The sequence below is a fragment of the Protopterus annectens genome, chromosome 10.part0 (genome assembly GCF_019279795.1).
Source record: "Protopterus annectens isolate FY-2018-M chromosome 10.part0, PAN1.0, whole genome shotgun sequence".
Taxonomy (NCBI): domain Eukaryota; kingdom Metazoa; phylum Chordata; order Ceratodontiformes; family Protopteridae; genus Protopterus; species Protopterus annectens.
The window spans coordinates 85,950,348-85,975,495 of NC_056744.1; the positions used below are offsets into that span (position 1 = coordinate 85,950,348).

The 25,148-nt window shown below is 42.0% G+C and overlaps 1 protein-coding gene across 2 annotated transcripts in view; it reads left to right on the forward strand.

The window, feature by feature from the left end:
* Positions 1-25,148, forward strand: part of LOC122812966 (phosphatidylinositol transfer protein beta isoform-like) — a 131,109-nt gene that overhangs the window by 78,125 nt on the left and 27,836 nt on the right. Inside the window, exon 6 of one of the 2 annotated variants that reach the window (XM_044085056.1) lies at positions 12,951-13,023. In XM_044085056.1, coding sequence (XP_043940991.1) covers positions 12,951-12,998 — 48 coding nt within the window. In that variant the 3' untranslated portion in view covers positions 12,999-13,023. The remainder of the gene's footprint in view (positions 1-12,950; positions 13,024-25,148) is intronic. The other variant, XM_044085057.1, reaches the window with a different exon arrangement.

The window sequence follows — 25,148 nt, forward strand, 5'->3', positions numbered from 1 at the left end:
TTTCAAATTATTTTAACTGTGAACTGCCTTAGGGTACTTGCCAAGTGGACTTTTATATACAGCTTGCAAATCCAGCAGGTCAGAACGCTTTTATTTTAACAATCTGCCACTGTATCACATTTTCACTTTTTTTCGCCTCTGCTCACAAGGCCAAGTGAAACTAATGCCCAGAACATATCTGCAGTTAGTCATCATTAAACCTGGATTTAAAAAAAAAATGCTTGCCCCATGTAATAGAATGCATTCAAGAAGCCACTGGATCTACTTTTAGATTGAGTTAACATCTATATTACTATCCCGACTATACTTTTAAGTTCTGACAACAATGAGAAATCCTTATGAACCAAAGGAGAATTAAAATCATATGATCTGCTGAGTGTTAGCTGTCCAATCAATAAGACCTAGTATGATGTCAATCGTCGTTCTGACCATCCAACTGACCCCCCCCCCCAAAGCAATGTCTGCGTACGCAGGGAAATCTGGGAGGTTTTTATATATATATATATATATATATATATATATATATATACTGAAAAACAGGCAGGCAATGCAGTGCAGGTCAGAGGAGTAAGGCCATGAACTGCTAATAAGCAGTTCATTCTCTACTGCCATGCTGTATTATTCTGAACAAGTCGTTAACCCAAACAGTGGTCCTGGGTTAGTCCTATAAAAGAAACTCGTCATATAGAGTTGGCTAACAAATAAAAAAAAATATCAGTAATATAATATAAGCACATGCTAGTCAATAAGGGCTTCTTATATGTCTCTGCACTCTGCCACTGTAGAGATTGCCCAATTCACATAGAAGCTACTGCAGTGCTTTGATTACTAACCTGTGTGTGTGACAATCTGTAAATGTTGACCAAAGAGATTCAGATAAATTCAATAAATATCCTACTCCTAAATCTGTGCTGTGAAACTAACATACAAATTACTGTAAAATTGCTTAAATACTTTAATAATATGTTTTACCTTTCACAAAATAAAGATGCACAGTGAAACTGTCACAGAAGACTATTGAAATAAATATTTTTAAATAAGAAAATAACTATTTATTATTTTTATTTATTTGTTTACATTTGTTGACCGGGAATGTCCGACTGGATGCAGGTCCATTTTTAGCAGAGGCCCGGGGAGTAAAACTCCACAAATTAAAATATTATAAACATGATGAACATAGTACATTCAGTAGATAACTAGCATCTGTTCTATCCACGAAGTCATAGCAGATGTTAATTGTTACAGCAAGAAGTTACTGCTATAAAATAAGTAGATAGGCATGGAAGTATCAGAGCTTGCTATAATCAGAGGTAGTTTGTGGGGTGGAAGAGAGGTAGAGGGTAGATGGAGTGGGAGAAGCTAGAGGGGAGAGTTGCAAGGGCATAGCCAGCATGTTTTTAGGTGCTCTTTAAGTAAAGCTTTGAAGTGGGTGCATTGACTTTTGTTGCTGGATCGAAGTGGTCTGGTGGTGAGATAGGGTTGGAGTAGATGCTGGAGGGATGGGACCTTTAAAGGATGGTTAACCAGTTTGTGGGCGAGTGCGAGTTGATACCACTGAAGGCGGTGAGGGAGTTCTAGCCAGCCTAGTTCAGTAAGTGAGAGACAGTGGTGACTGTGGTAGGATGCCCCGGTGGCGAATTTGGTGATTTTGTTGTAGCAGGTCTCGAGTTTATTTATATCATATTGCTTTAGGTAGGTATATATTGGAGAGGCATAAAGTAGGGTGGAGATGAGATGCGAATTTGCAACTGAAATCCTAGCTGCTTTGGTGAGGAGTTGCTTATTTCTGTATAAGGCTCCTAGTTTTTGGTGGACTTTGTTTATGGTCATGGATATGTGAATGTCAAATTTGAGATTGTCGTCTATTTCAACTCCTAGCGATTTGGTGTGATCTGTTGGGTGGATATTGGTGTACTCTTTTGCTGTGATGTTAAAATGAGAGTTGTCTTGAGTATGTTTGGTGGGTTCGAAGATGAGTTTAGTTTTGTTTGGGTTGAGTATTAACTGGGCATTGGATAGCCAAGTTTTAACAGAGGAAAAGGCATCCTGTGTGACCTTTTGCAGTTCGGGTATGGACTGGGCTGAGCAGATGATGATTGAGTCATCTGCATATTGTATGAGTGTGCCATGTTTAGTGGCAGATGCTAGATTATTGGTGAAAATAGAGAAGAGTAGGGGTCCAAGGATGGATCCTTGGGGAACACCAATAGAGACAGGTAGTTGGGGAGATATGTCATTTTTTGCCATACAACAGATTGCTGGTGGTCAGACAGGTAACTTTGAAACCAGTTGGTGACTGATTGACTGAGAAAAAGGCATCCTGTGTGACCTTTTGCAGTTCGGGTATGGACTGGGCTGAGCAGATGATGATTGAGTCATCTGCATATTGTATGAGTGTGCCATGTTTAGTGGCAGATGCTAGATTATTGGTGAAAATAGAGAAGAGTAGGGTTCCAAGGATGGATCCTTGGGGAACACCAATATACAGGTAGTTGGGGAGATATGTCATTTTTTGCCATACAACAGATTGCTGGTGGTCAGACAGGAAACTTTGAAACCAGTTGGTGACTGATTGATTGAGAAAAGGATAGGTTATATGCAGAGAGGAGTTGTTTGTGTGGGACCATGTTTTAGATAGGTCTAGGAAAGTAGCAGAGGAGAGATGGCCATTGTTTTTATGGTGAAGGATAGTGTTAGTAAAAGAGAGTAAGGCAGTGGTGGTGCCATGCTTTGGTCGGAAACCATGTTTAGTATTAGAAAGGAGGTTGTTAGGAGGTAGTCTGAGATTTGAGAGTGAATGCATCTCTCTAGTATTTTGGAGAGTGGAGATAGAATAGCTATGGGGCGGTAATTGGTTAGTTCTGTGGAGCGGTTGCCTTTGTGAAGGGGAATGATGTGTGATATTTTCCATAGTGTAGGGATGTAGCATTCTGACAGAGATCAGTTGAGATGGATACTGGGTAGGCTAGGGCGTCAGCTGCAGTTTGTAGGAATTCACTTGGGAGGTTGTCTACTGCTAATTTTGTGGGTTTAAGTTTAGTTAAGAGTTTTCTTATGTTGGAGGTGGGCATGGGAGAAAATGAGAAGTGTGTGGGGAAGATTACTTGGTGAAGGTGTGGGGTGTAGTGTTGTCTAGCTATTGTTAGTACGGTTTGTGTGAAGTGTGTGTTGAATAAGGTAGCAATATTTTCTGAGGAGTGCGGAATGTTAGGTGTAGAGGTATTGATTTTACCTGGGTGGAGGATGGAGTTTATGGAGGTCCAGAATTGTTTGGGGAGGAGTTGAGGGCAGACTGGTAGTATTGGAATTTGTTCTCCTTTACTAGCTTTTTGACTCTATTGCATAGTTCTAGCAATTTCTGTCTAGCTGAGCGGGTTTTGGTTTTGCGCCAGTGTTCCCAGGCTTTATCTCGGTTTTTCATTTCTGACCTAGTGGTTTTCTGTAGCCATGGGGAGGGTTGGGCTTTCGTTCTGGTAAGTCTTATGGGGGGCATAGTTATTTAGGATGCTTAGGAAGGTAGTATTGAAAAATTGGACTGCGTCATCTAGGCTGAGGTAATGACGGTAGATGACAGATTTAACTTGGTATAGGTGTTTTTTTGAGTTGGAATGTTGGGGAATGATCACTGAGGCTATCTGATAGGCAGACTGCTATATAGGACTGGGGAATCTTGCTGACTAGTATCCAATCCAGGGTAGTGTGCTTGTTGGAGTTTTTATTTATTCTGGTTGGTGACTGGACTAGTTGGGTGAAGCCATGAAGGTAGATGCTGGGTTGGATGTTTGCCGCAACAGGATTGCCAATCAATATTGAAATCGCCTAAAATTATGGTCTCTTGAGGGAGATGATGGGTAGTCCAGTTTAAGAGGTTTTCTAGTGGAGGGATATTTTTGCCAGGTGGGAAGTAGTATCTTATGTTGATGGTTTTATCTTGGTTTATTTTCAGGTTGGTATATATTATTTCTTCATTGGCAATTTGGGAGCTGATGAGTTTAGAATCTGGATGTTTAGATGCTTTTTAAATATTATAGCTATACCACCTCCTTTCTTGTTTAGTCGGTCTGGTCTTAGTATGTTGTAACCATTAGGGAGGATTTGCTCACTGGTAATGTGAGGTTTTAGCCAGGTTTCTGTCAACATGATTATATCTGGGGCGTGTAAGTCTATGATGGCATGGAGTTTGCGGACTTTGTTGGCTATACTTCTGCTATTTAGGCTTAGCAGGAGGAGGTCATTTGTTTTCTACTGGCCGGGATTTGGGAGATGTGGTTGTTAGTCTGATTATTAGAAGTGGGGTTGGAGATGGAGGGGCCAGGGTTGTGGTGGATGTCTCCACTGAGGGCAAGTTTTGATAAGTATGAGGTTATTAGTTTTATCAGTTTGTGAAAGAGTTTGCATTTTAGGGAAACTTTATGATTGAGTGCAGTCGGTAACAGATGTGGTGGGAGGGTTATTTTTTTAACTTGTAGAGATGCATTTAGTTTTAGTATTTTAGTTGATAAAATATGTGGGGGATGCATAGGGATGGTTCTTGAGTTGGTGGGAGAGGAGCAGAGTGAGGGTGAGTCATAGTGATGGAGTGAATAGTTGTACAGTGGAAGTGGTTGAGTGGGGGTATAATGGAGTTTTGGTAAGATGTAAGATATGCAGAGAGGGTATGCAAAGAGTATATGGTATGCTTATTCATGTTGGCAGAAGAGGAGGGGGTAGTAGTGGAAGATGGTGGCTTTAGAGTTGGGAGTAGTGTTGTGGTTGGTGGTAAAAATGATGGGAGGAGTTTGTTCTAATAAAGGTAGGACCACAGGGGGTGGGTGGGAATTGGGGGCAGGGTGGCGAGCAAAGCGGGCAGAGACCTGTTAGCTTAGGAGGGGTTGTGGGCTGGAAAACAATCTGATAACAGAGAATACAGGCCTTTATATAACTTCTGTCCTATGCATTCCTAGTGGGGGACGAGGGTAGGGACTAATTGCAGGAGGAGTCCTGTGGGAGTGATTGACAGGTCTCTCAACCAGATTCTGGAAGATGGGCAATTCAAACAAGTCAAAAACAATCCATCAACTGACTCAAACTGTAGGTAAGTGATATGGAGAGAGTACCAAGAATAGATGAACTGCAGTTAAGTAAATGCAGTACAGTTCAAGGGGGGAACTAAACTAGCACAAGGTAATTGTTTCTTGTGTTACTAATTCTGGGGTAGTGCAGTTGAGTTTGGAAGTGGATAGCTATTGCCATACAAAAATTGTCTAATATTGACTGGTCACAGATGAAACTGGGGAAAAAAGCACAGTTGGATGTAAAAGCCATAGATAAAAATTTTAAATTTTGCCTTGCTACTCAGAGAGAGGTACAGAACCCAGCAGTGTGTCATCAACTAGAGTCTGAAATAGGGTCTTGGAGTTAGGAAAACTGGGCTAGCTAGACAGGCCTCTGCAAGTGTGCATGCTTTAAACAAACCTCAGTATATAAAGGTGTTGAAGTCTTGTTACTTTAGATGAAAGCACACTCAAATAAATTTACTTTTAAGGCACTTAGTGTTCATCTACAGTTTACTTACAGCTAATTTTAGCTACTTTATACTGCTACACTCGAGCGTTCCTTTGGAACTGTATTCTTTTGTTCAAGATGGTTGGTAGCAGTTCCTGTGTTTTCTTTTTACAAGTGGTTTGTGTTTGTGGAACTGACTCGAGTGGTACTACAGTCGGTAGTGCCTTTGAAGATCATCAGGTATGGCAGATTCGGTTGGAAATGGGGGAAATGGTTTGTCTCCCTTCTCTTTGGAAGAGAGTGAAGTGAGGACACCTATAGAAAACGTTAATGGAAGTGTTACACTAGCACAACTTACTAGTGTTATTGCAACTCTGGCAAACAAGGTTTCAGAGCTGCAAACAGCTGTTGAGCGTTTACAGGGGCTGGGCGTCTCAGCAAGGAGGGCGGAGACTATGCAGACATTAGCGTTGGACGGTGGTTGCTCCAGGGAAGATGGTACTTCAGTACGAGACTTGGGGGGCACACAAGAAGCTTACTCAAAGCTTCTCCAGTCGACAACACCACAGGATTCCATTCCTTGTGGTCAGGGGCAGAAAGACACTACTTGCAACCTAAGGAGGTCGTCACTGAGTGAATGGACTTTTTTCCATCTAGCCCTACAGCACCAGGAACACAAATCGATGAGGGCAATATTAACAGTGTGTTGAGGGACTTGGAAAAGAAATTGGGGAAGGTACGTAACCTTCAATGTGACAATAGGTTTTTGAAGGAAAGCATAAAGAATAAAAGAGTACCTAAGGGGTTAAGGGTCTTTCGTTTTCCAAATGGGTTGCTTGAAGATGACCCTGAATGTACTGAACTAATACAAATGTTTGACAGACACGGTATAGAACTCATGGAGTTCATAATTAGAATTAGTAATAAAAAAGTAGAAACATTGGTTGATGAAGTGGAAAATTTAAATGAAAAAGTTTTAAATGATGTGCAGTTTGAAGAAATTGGTTACAAGTATGACAATATGTTTACTAGGATTGAACAGCAAGTTAATGACAATGTTAAGGAAACGTAGGAAGTTATATAGGGATGCATGTGAATATAAAGACAGGAATGCATACCCATTTCCTAAATCCTATTTCAAAGGTAGTGAAGTGAATAATGGTGAAGTATTTCATGCCTCTAATACACATGTAAGTGAGGTTGTTGAAAACTACGACCAGGAATACCCAACACTCGGGAGATCTGAGAGGCTACAAAATAAACAAAATGTACCTAAAGGGAAACATTTTTTAGAACAAGGGGGAAACGAGGGGGGGTGAAGAGCACCTTACCAGAAGTGGAGAAATGGCAGTCATTATTAGTTGAGCTTGAGATTCCAGAGAAGAGATAATCAACTCTCTTGATGGGTTACTACCGAGTTATAAAGGGTTTAATATATATAATTATACGCTAGATTAGAAATCAATCAAGACCATTTCTCTTTACTGAAAAAAGGTATCAAGTTTTTTCCTAGTTGTAAGGGGGATATTTCCAACATCACGGATTTTAAGCTATACACTAGGAAGTTAAACCTGAGCTTTTTGTTTAAGGATACTGCTGTAGTACCCAAACCTGTGAATTTTAAGCGAAACAGTTGTTTTAATCTCCCTTTACACCCTATAATTTCTACCTTTGAAAAGGTGTGTACACAGGAGATTTATGAAATGTATCACATAAACATTATAACCTCACTTATGAGGAGAATCAACTCCTAAAGGAACTTCGTGGGAACACCATGAACCCAGATAAAGGGGTGGATGGCTATTGTGGATAGGATGGATTACATCAGTAGAATTTACAGCATGTTACAAGATAAGTATGAGATTTATTCTATTAATGAGATAAATGTAGCTCAAAAGAAGGTTCTGTTAGTTCTGCAAGACTCACTATTCCAGGGTGCAATTAATGAAGACATTTTTCAATTCTTCTGCAATGAACATCCTAGAATAGCCATCATGTTTGGTATTCCAAAACCCCAAAAAATATTATCCCCCCCCCCCCATACAGATTGATTATAAGTTCAGAGAACAGCATGACTTACCCAATGGAGATATACCAGGGGAACCTAAAGAACATAGATTATATATTACAAGACTCATGGGACTTCCTAGGTAAAATTAGGGAAGAATATTACCATGAAGCAAATGTTTTTTCTACTATTGATGTAGTTGACTTATTTACTTCTATCCCCCACAGTGTGGGTTTGAATCTATTCCATGAAACTTTATTGGAAGTTTGCAACTTGAGTAACACTTTACTTAATTTTGTAATGGTCCTTATTGAAATTATTTTAAAGAATATTTTTTTTTTATATTCGAGGGGGAATATTACAAACAGACTAAAGGGGTTGCCATGTGTGTCAGCTGTGCACCCCTTTTTGCGAACCTCGTACTGTACTCCTGGGAGAAACTTTATATATTCCAAAGTAAATTTGTAGGTAAATGGTGGACCTACCTCCATTTTTTTAGATGACATTTTTATTTTATGGAGGGAGGAAGAAGCAGTAAATGATTTTTTGACTTGTATCAATACCGTTGCTGATTATTTCAAATTTACTGGTACCTATGATAATAAATCTATAAATTATTTGGATGTAACTATTTCTGTTGACCCTATTAGGGCATGTTTTATGTCGAATATATAGGAAACCTACATTCTTGAATGATTACCTGGAATATAACAGTTGTCACCCAGGACATACCAAGAAGAAAAATATTGTAAAGGGCCAAATGGTCAGGATAGCAAGAATGTGCTCTTCTGAAGAGACTTGTAAGAACGAGATAGCTTACTTCATCTTTTTATGGAAAGAGGTTACCCAACTTCTCTGTTACACTCTATTAGTGAAGGAGTTTTAAATGAATGAGGTAAGAAATATGTACCCCCTGTTGGGGAAACCTACTGAGAGTTCAAAAAATGAAGTTGAACAAATTGGGGACAGTAATAAACAAAATTACACACAATCTATGGTACTGACTTATAGTTCCCAGGTGAAGGACATCCAACAAATAGGAGAAACTGGGTGATGTTTAAGGGTGAAGAAAGTTTAATGGATGTTGTGGGGAAAAAAAAAAACTTGTGTTCAAAACTAGTAACAGTCTTAAATATTTACTAGAACATGCCATAAAGACATGATATATACAGACGAACTAGGAGATGTGGTTCTTATGCTTACTGTTCATATATTTTAAATGTCGATTGGGTGGAGATAGGGACACCTAAGAGGAAAGTATATTTGAAGAGAGGCTTGTGTGGTTCTAAACAGCTAGTCCATCTTTCTGTCTGTCAGAGCTGTCAGCAGTTTTACGTTGGGAAAACAGAGAGCTCTGCGCAGATGGATCTATGAACATCTTTACGCTATTAGACGTGAGAACGAAAACAATGCTCTTTATAAACATTTCAGGAATAATAACTCCTGTAAAACCTTCCACTTTGTTATTTTGGTGAACCTAGGTAATGACCACAGGGGAGGTGATTGGAAAAATAGGTTGGAAAGGGAAGAGTTAGTGGCAAATAAGACTGAACTCCACCCATTTTCCAGGTATAAACGAAACATGTAGCAATTATGCCTGTTTTAAAATACCATTCTTTCAAGTTGTAAAATATTTTTATATTATGCTTTTTAATATTTTTTCATACAATGTTTATATTAATGCACAGTTTTTTTGTAAAAGTTTTTAGTGGCTTAGTAAAGTTTATATTAAATATATCGGGTAGTATTTTAAATAGTAAAGTATAGATGTTTAAAAGGGTACTTTTAAATGGATGAACTGTGAACAGTAGAAATGTTTCTTTAAATAAAAATAATGAGAGGGAAGTGTTTTCATTGGCAATTCAATCTGTTGTAAGATATAAAAGCACTACTGGTTTTGTCATTTAAATGTTTCTGATGAAGTCTTGTTTAGACGAAAGCGCGCTCAAATTTACTTTTAAGGCACTTAGTGTTCATCTACAGTTTACTTGCAGCTAAATTTTAGCTACTTTATACTGCTACACTCGAGCGTTCCTTTGGAACTGTATTTTTTTGTTCAAGTTGGTTGGTAGCAGTTCCTGTGTTTTCTTTTTACACATACAAAAATAGTCTAATATTGACTGGTCACAGATGAAACTGGTGAAAAAAGCACAGTTGGATGTAAAAGCTATAGATAAAAATTTAAAATTTTGCCTTGCTACTCAGGGAGAGGTACAGAACCCAGCAGTGTCATCAACTAGAGTTTGAAATGGGGTCTTGAGGTTAGGAAAACTGGGCTAGCTAGACAGGCCTCTGCAAGTGTGCATGCTTTAAACAAACCTCAGTATATAAAGGCGTTAACATTAAGTTTTTATGTTGAAAGTTAAGACATACATTGCGTTTAATTTGAAGAAAAGCCGTGCTTGCAGAGAAACCTTTGTAATTTCACTGGAATTGCACTTCAGCAATAGTACTTATTCAAGTTTTTTTTGGGGGGGGGGGGGCACCTACAGCCCAAGACGTTTAAACAGAGCGAGCACACTTCACAGAGACGGGAGATGACTGCAGAAGAGAAGTATTTTCCACTCAATTATCTTTAGATGTGTGGCAGTAATTAGCACACTAACAGCAAAGACGCCATAACTTTCTGTTCGGTAATGCACACGGAAGCGCCCCAAAAAATGGTATACTTTCATAAGGTGCAGCACCGCTATAGCAGGTTGCACCATTTTCAGTAATCATCCATGACAGACTGTGACCATTTGACTTTTTGTACACTAAACATAACTTTGTGCACCACACTAGCCGACTTGCACGTCAAATAAATATGGAAGTATTCTGACAATAAACACACAAATATACCTTGAACATGCAAGATAACTGTCGTTTTTCACGAGAACATCATTCAATTCAAACATAGATTCTGGTGCACAGTGAAGCAGAGCCAGGTCAGCAGAATACGGTAGCAATTCAAACTCTCTTGCAAGTCCTATGTGAATAGTAAGTGAGACTCCGGGGTAGAGTATCTGTCTGAGTCAAGAGTAGCACACATGATAACAGGAGGAGGGACTGTCAATGGAATCACTCAAACCGGAACCAGCTGTACAGACAGCGAGTCAGTGTCCCAGTATTGGGGGACGAAGCACCCTTCCTGATGGCACCTCAGAGCCAGTAAGCGCTAGAGCTGCAGAACTGGAAACACCAAGTTGGAAATGACACCGTGCACTTGCCGCAAGTTACAAAAACAGGAAGCGGAGGGCTTAACATTCCATGTTACGGAAAAAAACATTGCACCTTAAGTACATAATTATAGCTTCAAACGCAATCAAAGGCATAATAGCAATATCGAAAGGCCCCCTATAATATAGAGCTGTGGTCCGTCTCAGCCAGTAAAACATTTTAAAAGGAATGAGTCTTAACCTGAATTAAAAGCCATAGAACCAGCGAGATATCTCCAGTAGTGATCTGTGAAACTGATGCCCAGAATAAATAGAGGGATTCAGCAGCAGGTAAAATCTGCAAATATCAGCATAAAGAAAGGAAATACCTGCTGCTGGACCCTCTATTTGGGGAAAACAAAAGAAAATTAGGTCGGGGTAGAAGTGTTATGCAAGTGGTGGCTTGGATTCCAAGAATCCGATTGGCTGACACCACTTGCTGTATGAAAGGCTTACAATGGCAATTTCTTTTAAAAGTTTAATGTAACTAGTATGTAATACGATCGTAACTATAGTAGAAGAATAACAAGGTTACGATTTCAACTTGTATTACCATGAAAACAGCTATAAATCTACATTAAAGTTACTCATGCCACTGGAAGGCATTCGGGGGGGGGGGGGTAACAGAAATTCCTATCATCTCATAACACGCGCGGATGTAAGCACAGAGGTGAGATGGTAGTTGGGGTTAATGAGTTAGGTTTTTTTTTTTTTTTTTTTTGTTTTGTTGTACATTTTTATTTTAAATCTCTTTTTTGTGAAAAGTTAATTGTGATTGGGCATCTACCACGAGATTCCATATTCACTGTGATCTCAACCCTTTCACACTACAGGAGCTCAAGATTCCTGTGTGATAAATTCCTCCTTAGGAACAATAGTGCAGCCTGAGCTGAAAAAAAAAAAAAAAAAAAAACTTTTTTGAAAACAGGACTTGAAACAGATATAACTGTTGAGCCTTTGGGGGGGGGGGGTCATAAATGAAAATTGTTCAGTTGGCACACATCTTAATGTTATTAGTGGTCTCATTCGAAGTCATGGTCCTCGTTTAATGGACAATAAAACATATTGTGTGCTTTTTAAGTACTTTTGAAAATAGGTGCTAATAGTTCAGTAACTATAGTAACTAGAATTTAGTGTCTGCTGTAGATATCTTCAAAGTAAGACCTCAACCAGCATTTTGACATGCTAAGTACATGTATGCACAACTGGGGTTCATTTTGAGAAGGATGGCACAGGAGTGGTTAAGTGGTTTGATTTATTTGCATCCTAACTAAAAAGTATGTGATTAATTGCAGTAAATTCTCTCTTAAATCATCATTTGAGAATACTGCACAAAACTCCCAAGTACTGTAGTCTGTAGGCATTAAAATAGTTACAGCTGTGCTAATAATCACTGCAGTTGATTTAAACAAATATCCTAATTCCCTTGTAACCCAAATGCAGAGCTTTCATGTCTCTCTTTACCCTCCCCATCTGTAATCTGGTGCCTGAAAGTTGTATAATCACCTAGCTGTCAGTGCATCTTTTCCTTATTTGCAGAGTCTGTGTCCTCCCTGGGTTTTCCGCTACATCCCAAAGATGTGATGGAAGTTGAATTGATCATTTTCTACACTGCATGTCGATTTGCTTCTTAAAGTGAACTCCTACCTTCCTAAGAGTGGTTCTTTGTCTATTGTTTGCTAGGATAGCTGAGGCTATTCTCTTCCAATGATCCTGAATAGCATAAAGTGAGCAACAGGCAACAAATTTCCTAGAAGCTGTACCTTGGTTATGAATTTATAACTTTCATACTCGCTCACTTCTCTCTTTAGCAAGAGCGGTAAGGAGTAGGCAATTTTCCCAGTGCTTTAGCTGCCAGCCATAGCTGGCCCTGTATCCTTCATCTTGCGTGGTCTCTGTTTGGAACATTTTTCATGGTTAGTTGATGGAGACCTGTACATTTTGACTTGAAAATATAACGGCTCTCTAATGCCTTAATCCACAGTGGCTCTGAATATTGCTTTGTCCTTTGTGACATTACGCCAACGGCTTCTCCATTGTAAAACCATGGCTGGTGATATTGTTTGTGTACTCAACATTCATTTGAAAACTTAAGTCATATACCGTCTGACAGATTCATTTGCAAACGTGGACTAGATTGAGTGTTTTAACGTTCTCTTCTCTGTTTGCTGATGGACCAGAGTCTTTGTAATTGTACAATTGTGTGGGCAGGAGGCTTTTTTTGTACTGGTTTTAATTCTGCTCATAATTTTGTTCCTCAGATCCGGCAGAAGGGGGATGTCCGAGGGATGAAAGCAAGAGAAGACTGAACTTTGTGCCAAATAAAATGGGTGGGTAAGTTTGTCTTTGTTCTTACTAATCGGAAGTGGGAATAAACTTGTGCTGCAAGAATTTTGACATTTCTTAACCGGGCTGGTCCAACTGAGCTCAAGACCATTTTCAGAGGAGAAAAGCTCCAAAGTGCTTGTACAATTATGTAAGAATAAGCAGAGTAAAAATGAGAGAGACAGGCAAAAAATGATTAACGTTTTACAAATTTGAGAAATCCAGGACAAATTGTAAAGAAATTGTCATATTCAGCAGACCAACAAATGAGAAGTAACTTAATACCTGTTCATGTTACATAAGGAATTGGGGGTTAAGCTGCTTGAACCTTAACATCCTGAAAGTGTTTGCAGGTAGTAGAGCAAGAAATCAGTGGTAGAAGGAAGCGTACAAGTTTATGTGGGGTCTTGACAAGGACATATCTGCAATTTAGCTAGAGAATTTATTTTTCTAAACTATTGGAGTGTGTAATGCTTCTTATGTTGAGTGGGAGTTTGTTCCAATTATGAGATGCTGTATGTTTGTAGAACAGTTTACGAGTAGTTAGCTTGAAGAGGTATAGTAAGACACAAGACTGGATAGGGACAGGCAGGCTGAGGATTTGTTGAGTAAGAAATGAGTTATGCGTAGTTGTGAAAGTTGAAGTTGGAGGGGGAATTCAAGCCACTGTAGGTTCCTTAGCGCCATGCGGTGGTGAGCGGTATGTGGTAGGTTTTCAGCAAATTTTGCAATTTTTATTGTATGCTTGTTCCAGCTAGTAATTAAGGAAGTTTGTAGGTTTGTAAGGATTGGAACAGCATAGAGAGGGCTTGGAAGTAGATAAGCTTGAGCCAAGGAGAGTCTTAAGTCAGGAATTTTTTGCTCCTGTAGAGGAGACCCAGTTTTTTTTTTTTTTTTTTTTTAATGGATTGTTGGACATGCAGGTCAGTTTCTAATCTATTATCCAGTAGCTTTGTGTGAGGTTCTACATTAATTATGGTTTTGTTTAAGGATGAAATGGTAAAGGTGGGTTTGACATGCGAAAGTGATTTTGAGAGAAAGAGTAAAAGTTTAGTCTTTTTAGGATTTAATGTAAGCTGATTTTTGATTAACCATCTTTCTACAGATAAAGAGTCTTTGGTAAGTGTGCAACTTTGAGAGATACTTTCAGAAGAGGAAGGGAGTGCAGAATCATCAGCAGACAATGAGAGAGGAGTGGTAGAAAGAGGTATTGAGGGCTTTACTGACCATGTTTAATAGAAGGGGGGGTCCCAGGATGGAGCCGTATGGATGGGTAAGAGGGGGATGTAGGAGGAATGCCATTTGACAGATTGCAATCTGTTTGAGAGAGCTGGAGAACCATTCAAGAGTGGAAGCTGAGAGATTAAGGTTGACTAACTTGATTGAGTTTAGAATGAGATAACTGAAGACTTTCGACAGCTCTAAGAATAGACACGAGACAAGTTTGTTATCATGGGCTTCAGCTATTGTATGAGTGAAAGATAAAAGGGTAGTAGTAGTACTATGGTTTGGATGGAAACCCATGTCGGGTAGGTGTCAGTTTTCTTGGATGAGAAATTTGAGAAGCTGTGTGTATACATTTATGAGGATTTTTAGAGCGGGAGACTAGCTATAGGTCTAAAGTTAAACGGATCAGTAGAGTTACCTCCTTTGTGTAGGGGTATTGCATAGAAGGATTTCCAGATATCAGGAACAGTGGATTCACAAACTGATCTGTGGGTAAGTATCGAAACTGGACAGGCTAGAGTCAGCTGCAAGTTTGAGGAGGTAGATTATCAGCAGAAAGAGAACACTGTTTGTTTTTGGAGGAGAGATTTTATGTAAGTGATGGGGATAGGTTTGAGAGAGAAGAGGGTATGGTTAGAAGGTGTTTGTGGAGGGCATAGTAGATAGTTCTGGTCACTGTTGGTCATTTTATGGATAGGATCAGTGAAATAATGGTTGAGGGGAGGCAGTGTACTGTGCTGAATTGTTAGGGTAAGGATTAGGAGTTTGAGGGCTTCTGGGCTGAAGGATAGAGTTGGTAGTTCTCCAGAAGTTTTTGGGATGAGTGATGGCTACTTTAGGTCTTATTGTAAATTTTTTTTCTTGTCATTGTAGATGATTTTCTACAATTTCGAAGTTCTTCAAACATTTGATGGTGAGTAGAGGATTTGGATTTTAGCCAAGTTTTCCAAGCAGAAAATTTCTGCATAAGGGTAATGGGTGTCTCTTTTAAGCCAGGGGGCATAATTTGATTTTATTCTGAAGGGGTGCTAGTGTGTTGAGGATGTCTTAAGATGATGGAGTTGAATTTTAGCACAGCATCATTAAGGGGATGACTATGCAGGCAGGACCAGTTTATTGATGAGTCTTTCATTAAATAATGTAGAGTTGAAGCTAGAGAGTTTATGGCAGTCTTTATAAAGATGAGGTCTGTATAGTTGTGGAGAGTGTCTCTGGGTATAGATGGGTAGGTGGTTGCTTAAGGTAGCAGGAAGTGTACTGTGGTTGTGATAGAGGTGTGGGTCAGTAGTCCGTATCCAGTCAAGGGTAGTGCTGGAGTTGTAATGTTCCAAGTGAATTGGGTTTGAGATGAGCTGGGTAAATCCAGAGAGATTTGATGCTTTGGACATCCCCGGTCTGTAAAGCAGAGTTTACAATTAGTGTTTTCCAGTCACTATTTACATCACCTAGTATTACAGTTTCATAGGGTTTGATGTTCTTCGTGTTTCACTGTTACAGTCATCATATTTGGGTTATATCTGCCTGCAGGTAGCCCTCAGCCAGCCTGAATACCAGAGTCTTTGGATTTCTGCATCTGATGTTGTCACTTCTTCCATGACGTCAGGTCGTCAGGGGTATAAAACATGCAGCTGACACCATTACACTAGTCTTTCTTGCTGTGCGGTGCCCAAAGCAGAAGCAGTTTGCAAGTGCCGGTCAGCCGACTCCTGAAATTTTCGTTTTCGAGTTTCGGACCCGAAGTCTTCAAAAAAGATAAGTACCCCGTTGGGGATCCTTTTTTCTTGCTCTAACCGATGTCAGAAAAAATTAATAATGGTCTTACCTGTGGAAAGCAAATACCTTAGAGATTTTCATTCTTACTGCGTCACCTGTTTAGGCCCAGACCACGGTGTTCCTCGCTGTCTGTTTTGTGCCTTGTTCAATGTTCAAATTATTCATCGTCGGGCTATTTTTGTAGCTAAATACTTTCATTCTTGATCTCTGTACTCCAAAATGGCTTTGTTAAGCCATCCGACTACAGATCTTCCGAAAAAAAGTAAGGATAAAGACAGAGACAGACCGCATAGGTCCAAAACTGCCGCCGACGCTTCTGTTAAGCTAGTCGCCAGTCTGCCGGTACTCTGGTGCTTTCGCAGCCCCTGATACCCGCTGCTACAGATTTGCAAGCCTCTACTGAGGCCCATTCGGAGTTCAGTATGTCATGAGACTATGGAACCTGCAGATGTCTCTACCTTGGATGGGTCCAGATCCGCTGTGCAGGCACCGGCTTCTGAGGGTGTATTCAGGCCTACAGACTTTCATATTAAACCGATGGCATCGTTTCCAACTAGAAGTACCGAATTCCTCAGGCCTAAAACTCTCACTACGCCTAGAAAACCGATGACCAAACCGCATACTCAGGCCCATAGCCCTCAAAAACAAATGCTTAGAATGGCTGAAGACCTTATTACCTTAATTAGGGGAAGCCAGCCTTCCCTCTCTGAGACCTAGAACTGATTTTCTTTCTTATTCTGATCAAGAATCTGATATCTCTGCTCCTTCTGATTTACCAGGATTTGCCCTTACCTACTTATGAGGATTCTGATGCAGAGGATTCCATTCCCTCGGCTTCCCCTCCAGACGATTTTTCTTTTGGTGAAACCTTGAATACCGTTAGGGAGCATTTCCGCTGGGAAAGCCAGGACTATTCTGAGTTCAAAAAGAGACCTTAGGGAATTCTTACTCCTGCCTCAACACAGGCCTCTAGCTATCCCTCCTGTTCTGCTTATTGTAATGATGTTTTCTTGGAATCTAGCCTTACCCCAGATACTTTGCCTCCAGCTCCCAGGAAACCTGACAGGTACTACAGAGTACCTGACTCTCACACGTTCCTCTTCAAGAATCCTACTGCGGATCCAGCGACCATTTCCCCAAGGACCAAAAGGCATTGAGGCTACTACAGCCAAAAATCCTACCCCTTCTGATAGGGTTTCTAGAACCTTAGATGGGGTAAGAAAGTATACTCTTCTGCTACTTTGACCATTAGGGCTTTAAGTTGCCAGTTTCATATGTTAAAGTATCAGCAGCATATTATGAGACTGCTTAAACAGAAATTGATGTTTCCTGACTGTGCTGCACACAAAGACTTGCAAGATTTAATGCATTCTGGTGAACAATTTGCCAAAGATACTTTGCAATGTGGCTTTGCAGGGCTGCTGTCACTGGGTCTGTACTTAGAAGGCATGCTTGGCTTAAGGATGCTTCAGAAGCATCTTGCAGGGCTGCTGTCACTGGGTCTGTACTTAGAAGGCATGCTTGGCTTAAGGAACAAAACTTGCCAGATCAGGTTAAAGCTAAATTAATGGATGCACCCTTAACCTAAGACCGCCTTTTTGGCAACAAAGCAGAAGTCCTCAATAGGATGGAGGAAAAAGCTAAATCTATGCAAACTGTTAAAGATTTCTTACAAGTACAGCCTCCCAGATTCAGTAGGCATTGGCCTTCAAAGAACTGGTCTTTTCCAGTCCCTTCCAGGTCTTCAGTCCAAACCCAGGAGCAGCAGACCACCAAGATGTCAGTCTCAGGCTATGCGCAGATCTAAGCAGTGGGGGGCTCCCACTTCCAAAGCAGGGAGTAGTAAGCCGCCCCTCTTCGGAAAAATGACACAGTGACTTAACCGTAACCCTTCCAAGCCCTGCTCAACTACTTGCTCCCTTAGGAGGAAAGCTCACCCTGCATGCAAAAAATTGGGAGCTCATTACCCAGGACAAATGAGTTTTGAACATAGTTTCCCCGAGGATACAGATTCCACTTCCACACATTACCAACCCCAAGTGGTTGGCCAGACCTCCCCCCAAATCAATGCACAGAGGCCCAACAGCAAGTTCTCTCTCTCTCCTCAATATCAGGGCTGTTCAGCCTGTCCCAGCAGAACAAAGGAGACAAGGTTTTTATTAAAGACTTTTCCTGGTACCCAGAAATGAAAAGTCCTGGCGTACTGTCGTGGACCTCTCTATTCTCAACACGTTTCTGGTGGTTCCAAAATTCGAAATGCTAACTCAACATCTTCTTCCTATGCTAGCCAAGGATGCCTGACTGGCAACCCTAGACTTGAAGCTTACCTGCACATCCCAATAAGAAAATCCTGCAGAGAATACCTACGTTTCAGGGCAGGCTCCATGCACTTTCAGTTCTCTGCTCTTCCCTTATCTACTGTGCCCAGGGTGTTCACAAAGTGTCTAGCTCCAGCCATTGCATTTTGCAGGCAGAGAAATATTCAGATTTAGCCATACTTGGACGATTGTCTGATTCGGGCAGAAAGCCAGGACTTGCTGTTATAACACCTGGTTATTTGTAAAGAAACTTCGAACCTCACTGGGGTACACCATCAATGAAAAGAAATCACACCTAGTACCCTGCCAACAGATTGTATTCCTGGGAGCAAACTTGAACACAACTTCCCAAATGGCATTCCTCACTCTGGAGAAACAAGTTTGGCAACCTACTTCAAACTACTGGCCACAAAAACCCAGCTATCTGCAAGGAAAATACTGCAAGCTCTGGGGTTCATGGCCTCTTGCATTCTGCTAATTCCATATGCAAGACTGCATATGAGGAAACTCCAATGGTATCTAAAAAAAATCTATGGTGTTGACATTCTCAGGACCTGGAAACCTTGATTCCTATCATTCCTTGCCTAAGGACATAGTTCTTTTGGTGGGCAGAGGCCTGCTACCACAACACAAGGGACTCCCTTTCACTCTACCCCCTGCTGGCCAAACCCTAACAGACGCATCAGACTATGCATGGGGGGCTCACATGGCAGGGCAGTGCATTCAGGACAAATGGAACCCGAAACAGATGCACCTGCATAGCAATCAAAAAGAAATGTTAGCTGTACAGAATGCTCTGACAGCCTTCAAAGACCTTATTCTTCCCGGGCAACTGTTGGTAAAGACAGACAACGTCACAGTTATGTGGTACATAAACAAGCAGGGGGGAACCCTCTCCTCCCCTCTCTGCAGACTAGTCATGACACTGTGGAACACAGCCTTGAGCTACCAAGTGCACCTACATGCTCAATTTCTGCCAGGGAAACTAAATTCACTGGCAGACGACTTAAGCAGAAAAATCTCATAAACCCACACAAGTGGAAACTAGAACCCAAAATATTCAACCTCTTGAGGAACAAGTGGTGGACTCCAAAGGTAGACCTGTTTGCCTCCCCTTAGAACTTAACTACCAGTTGAACAAATTCTGCACCAGAACTCCCCACAGTCAAGCTTGGAAAGTGGATGCCTTGTCCTTTACCTGGGAAAGCCTCTTGGTTTATGCCTTTCCCCCTCTGCCTCTCCTCTCGAAAGTTCTACTAAAGATCAAACGGGACAAGCCAAGGACAATACTGATTGCACCAGACTGGCCACGCCAGCACTGGTACCCCCTCTTGCGCAATCTGACACTGCTACAACCATGGCACCTACCTCAGACCCCTTCCCTGCTGTCCCACCAGGCGGGCCAGATTCTGCACCCTCAGCTGCAAACCCTGAAACTTGCAGCCTGGCTTATTCCATGAGCTGTCCTCTAGCAACCTTCAGTAAGCAGGTGCTGGATGTCATGAGGCAAGAAGGCCTAGTACTAGAAAATCCTATTCAGAAAAATGGAAAAGATACTGTTCCTGGAGCCATGCAGTGTCTAGTGTGACCCTAAACCAGTCCATTCATTTGCCTACTTTTTTCCCTAATCCTCAAAATAAAGGGGAATGGATACTGCACACTCTGGACGTTCACAGACAGCTTAGATTCTATTTAGATAGGACTAAGCCTCTCAGAAATTATGACCAGCTGCTAGTTAGCTTTGCTGCAGGGGCAGAGTGGAAGGCCATTTCAAAGCAAACCATTTCCAAATGGATAGCCCATTGCATTCATTTCTGCTACAAGCACCATGGAAAACCTACTCTACAAGGGGATAAGATCACATTCCACCAGGGCTGCATACCTCTACGGCATTTCTGAGGAGTCCCTACCAGAGGCATCCTGGAAGCTGCTACCTGGAGCTCTGTACATACCTTCACCAAGCATTACCACCTGCCTATCTTTTCTAAATCCAGAGCTGGATTTGCCACAGCAGTCTTACAGGGCTTAATTGCTGGCCCTAATGCTCTTTAACTACCTCCTCCTTCCCTTAGCTTTGGGAATCGACCCAAATGTGATGATTGCAGCAGTGATACACAAAGAACATAGTACAGTTGTGTACACTTACTATAACTGTAGATGTTCAAGTGTATTCACTGTTGCAGTCCTGGTTACCCTCCCTCCAGCCCCCTGACTTCTCTTGGCTCTACCTTTCCTTCTTGTTTGGTATATATTGTATCATGTGTATTTGATTTTTGATGGGGGGTGTACTATACCATATAATTGCTTCCTATCGTGGAGGCACCTGACATCTGGGGCAAAAAAAAAAACTGATGGTGTCGGCTGCACGATGTCCTTCAAGAATGCAACTGCAGTCATAACATATGGGTTGTCCTGCCTCAGGCAGCCCTTGGTCGGCCGGATTCCAAAGTCTGGGTCCGGTGTCGGCCGATGTCGCCTCCTCTCCGACGTCAGAACGGCTGGAGTATAAAGGCATCGGCCGACGCCATCTTCAGTCTTTCTTGCCGCGCGGTGCCCGAAGCAGATGTTCTTCATCTCACATTGCTGCAGTCCTTACACTTGGGTAGTCCGCTGTCCTCGGTCGGCCCGAATATCAAAGTATTAGGCTGACGTCGGTCAAGGCGCTTAAGACTGACATCAGGACGGCAGGGTACAAATGCGCATGACCGACGCCATATCCTCAGTCTTTTTGCCGCATGGTCCGATGCAGAAGCAGCGTTGCAAGTGCCGTCGGCGCTCTGAAATTTTTCGAATTCGGAGTTTCAGACCGAGTCAAAGTTGGCTAAGTACCCGTTAGAACATTTTAGTTTTTTCTTGCCTCAGTGGTTTACCGGATGTCAGAAAAAGTGAATAACTGTATTTCTTGTGGGAAACAGATACCGCATAGAGATTATCATACTTTGTGTATTCCTTGTTTGGGGACTGAGCACGACGTTGTTGGGTGTCGCTTTTGTGCTAGGTTCAATAAGCGCACTATTAAGCGAAGGTTAGATTGTGCCAGGTTGGTCTTCGGGAAACGGTGCATTTATAATATGCCGTCGGATGCTCCGAAGAAGCGCAAAGACAAAGCAGCTAAACCCAGGCAAGAAGAGTTGTCCGTTCCGGACGCCGGTTCTTTAGAGGTGTCAGTGGAACCAGTGGTTCCGCCGGAGGTTTCTCTGGAGTCCCAGGGGGAGACTTTGTTATTGCAGGATGTGGCCTCTCAGGAGGCAGGTCAGGCTGAAGGGGCTTCTCAGGTTACTGTACTCCCTCCTTCCTAGGGTGGTTAGGCCCTCTCCTTCTGTTTCCAAGGCTTCTCCCAGAGGCAGGCCAGGTTTAGCTTCTGTTGGTGTCACGCCTAGTTCTTCAGGATCTGTGCCCAAGAAGCACATGCTTAAAATGGCAGAAGATTTAATTACTTTGATTAGAGGTTCTTTGCCCCCTCCTGATAAGAGGCCTAGAGTGGAACCAGAGTTGGGGAGTTTTGAGCAGGCTTCGGATGTTTCAGAGTCTTCGGCTGAAGACTTACAGGAGTATTCTCCTTATTCTGATTCTGATGTGGATGATTCTACTCCTTCTGCTTCTCCTCCAGAGGATTTTTCTTTTCAGAGACTCTTCATTCCATGAGGGAACATTTTAAGTGGGAAGGTCAGGACTTCTCTGATTCCAGGAAAAGGCTTAGGAATTTTTGCTTTTACCCCAGCATAGGCCTTTGGCTATACCTCCTGTTCTGGATGTTGTGGAAGATGTGTTTGCAGAGGCTTCACTTAATCCGGATTCTTGCCTCCTGCTCCTGTTAAACCGGATAGGTATTACAGGGTGCCTGAAGCTCATAAATATCTTTATAAGAGTCCTAGGGCGACCCAGAAACTGTTAGTCAGGGACCTAAGGGTGTCAAGGCCTCTGTTGTAAAAATCCGGTTCCTCCAGATAAAGAGGCCAGGGCTTTGGATAGATGGGGAAAGAAAGTCTATACTTCTTCCACCTTAGCTATGAGGGCTTTGAATTGCCAGTTTCACATGTTGAAATATCAAAACTATCTACTTTCTCAATTGAAGTCTAAGGTAGATGCTCTGGCGGAAGGTATTGAGTGTAAAGAATTACAAGATTTGGTACATGTTTCTGAACAGGTGGGTAAGCATTCTTTACAATGTGGTTTTGATGCTGTACAGGCCTCGTCTAGGGTGGCTGCCTCTGGGTCAGTTCTTCGCAGGCACGCCTGGCTGAGGGATCAGAATTTATCTGACCATGTTAAGGCAAGGATTTTAGATGCTCCTTTACAGTCTGATGTGTTGTTTGGTTCACCTGTGGAAGCAGTTTTAAAGAAAATGGAAGACAAGGCTAAGTCTATGCAGACTGTTAAAGATTTTTTGCAAGTTCAGCCTCCAAGTTTAGTAGGAATTGGCCTGCTAAGGGTGGACGTATCTTCTTATGATTCACAGTCTAGGGGTAGATCTAGACGTAGGGGCAGAGCTCAGGGCTCTTTCAGGCCTAGAACAGGAGTTCGCCTGCACAGTCTTCGGTGAGGGCAGGGGCCAGTCCTTTCGTAAACAGGCCCAATGACCTACCTTTTCAGCTGCCAGAGCCTTCTCGTCTGGCAGCACCTTTGGGAGGAAGGTTGGCACTCTTCAAGGAAAATTGGAGTTTAATTACCCAAGACAGATGGGTATTGGATATCATACACCAAGGTTACAAGTTTTATTTCCATACCTTGCCTCCTTTCAAAGGCATGCCCAGACGTTCCTCCTCAGCAAAGAATAGAGGCTCACAAACAAATTTCTCTGCTGCTTCAAATAGGGGCCATACAGCCGGTCCCTCTGCCAGAAGTGGGCCTAGGATTTTATTCTCGCCTGTTCCTAGTACCAAAGAAGGGGAACACGTGGAGACCAATTTTGGATTTATCTATCCTCAACACTTATCTGGACATTCCCAAGTTCAAAATGTTGACGTTACAACAGCTTTTACCTCTGCTGGGCAAAGATCACTGGATGGTAACCCTGGATCTCAAGGAGGCTTACCTTCATGTTCCTATCGGGCTAAGTTGCAGGAAGTATCTGCGTTTTCGGGCTGGGACTTCTCATTATCAGTTCTCTGCATTGCCCTTTGGCTTATCTACTGCGCCCAGAGTGTTCACGAAAGTTCTGGCTCCAGTGATTCCTTTCTTCAGGCTAAAAGGAATACAGATCTATCCTTATTTGGACGATTGCCTGATTCTGGCTCAAGGAAGGGACGATCTTCTTCATCATTTGCAATATGTGATAGCAGTGCTAAGATGCCTGGGGTATTCTGTGAACGAAATAAAGTCCAGTCTAGTACCCTCTCAGGACATGTGCTTTCTGGGTGTGAGACTGAATACAGCATCCCAGATGGCCTTTTTGACCCCGGACAAACAAAAGAATCTTTCCCTTTACTTCCATCAATTGTCTCATCAGTCCAGGCTGACTGCAAGGACAGTCCTTCAAGCCTTGGGGTTCATGGCATCTTGTATTCTGGTGCTTCCCAATGCCAAACTGCATATGAGGAAGCTACAATGGTATCTCAAAATGTATGGACACAGCACTGCCAGGATATGGACACTGTCATTCAGATAATACCTTGCATTCAAAAGGAATTTTTGTGGTGGGCTCAGGAATGTCACCTAAACAAGGGACTCTCTGTGACCCGGCCAGAGGCGAGTCAGATTCTAATGACAGATGCCTCAGACAAAGCTTGGGGAGCTCATCTAAATGGAAAGTGGATACAAGACACGTGGCCTGCCAGACTACAACATCTACATATCAACTTGAAGGAGATGTTAGCAGTCCAATTTGCATTAATAGCTTTCAAGGATTTACTTCTTCCAGGGCAGGTGTTGATTCTAACAGACAACACAACTGTCATGTGGTACATCAACAAGCAAGGGGAACGATTCTTATCCTCTATGCAGGCAAGCAATGATTTTGTGGGAGACTGCTCTCAGTTTACAGCTAAATCTTCAGGCAAGGTTTCTGCCGAGCACAGAACTCCTTAGCAGATGTGTTGAGCAGACAATTATGGATCCCCACAGTGGAAATTGGATCCTCATGTATTTCAGAAATTGACAGTGTCATGGGGAACTCCAGACATAGATCTGTTCGCTTCTCCACTAAACTACCAGCTGCCAAAGTTTTGCACAAAAAGGTTTCATCCCACAGCCTGGAAAGTGGATGCTCTTTCTTTCAATTGGAGCAATCTTCATGTGTATGCCTTTCCACCTCTGCCTCTCCTCCCAAAGGTACTCCTAAAGGTCAGACAGGACAAGCCAAAGATGATTCTAACAGCTCCAGATTGGCCTCGACAGCACTGGTACCCATTACTGAAAAGTCTGGTACGGGAGCCTCCATGGCCTTTGCCTTCGATTCCACACCTGCTGTCTCAGGAGAACAGTCATTTACTCAATGTCAAACTTCACTCTCTTCACCTAACAGCCTGGCATATTCTGTTTTGAACCCTGGAGGGTCTCAGCTTCCACAGCAAGTTTTGAATGTTATTTTGGAGGCCAGAAGGCCTAGTACAAGGAAAGTGTACGCAGATAAATGGAAGAGATTTTTATTTTGGAGTACTGCAAAGGAATTTGATGTTTCTGAGCCTAATTTAAGTGTGGCTCTTCAATATCTTACTGAGTTACTGGACAAAGGTTTGTCCTTCTCTTCTATTCATGCTGCAGCAATTTCTGCTCACTATGATTGTGACCCACCATTGTTTTCTCATCCTTTGTTCAAGCAATTCCTTAGAGGGGCAAAGAATACAAGACCCCACGAGAGCTCCTACTCCTGCTTGG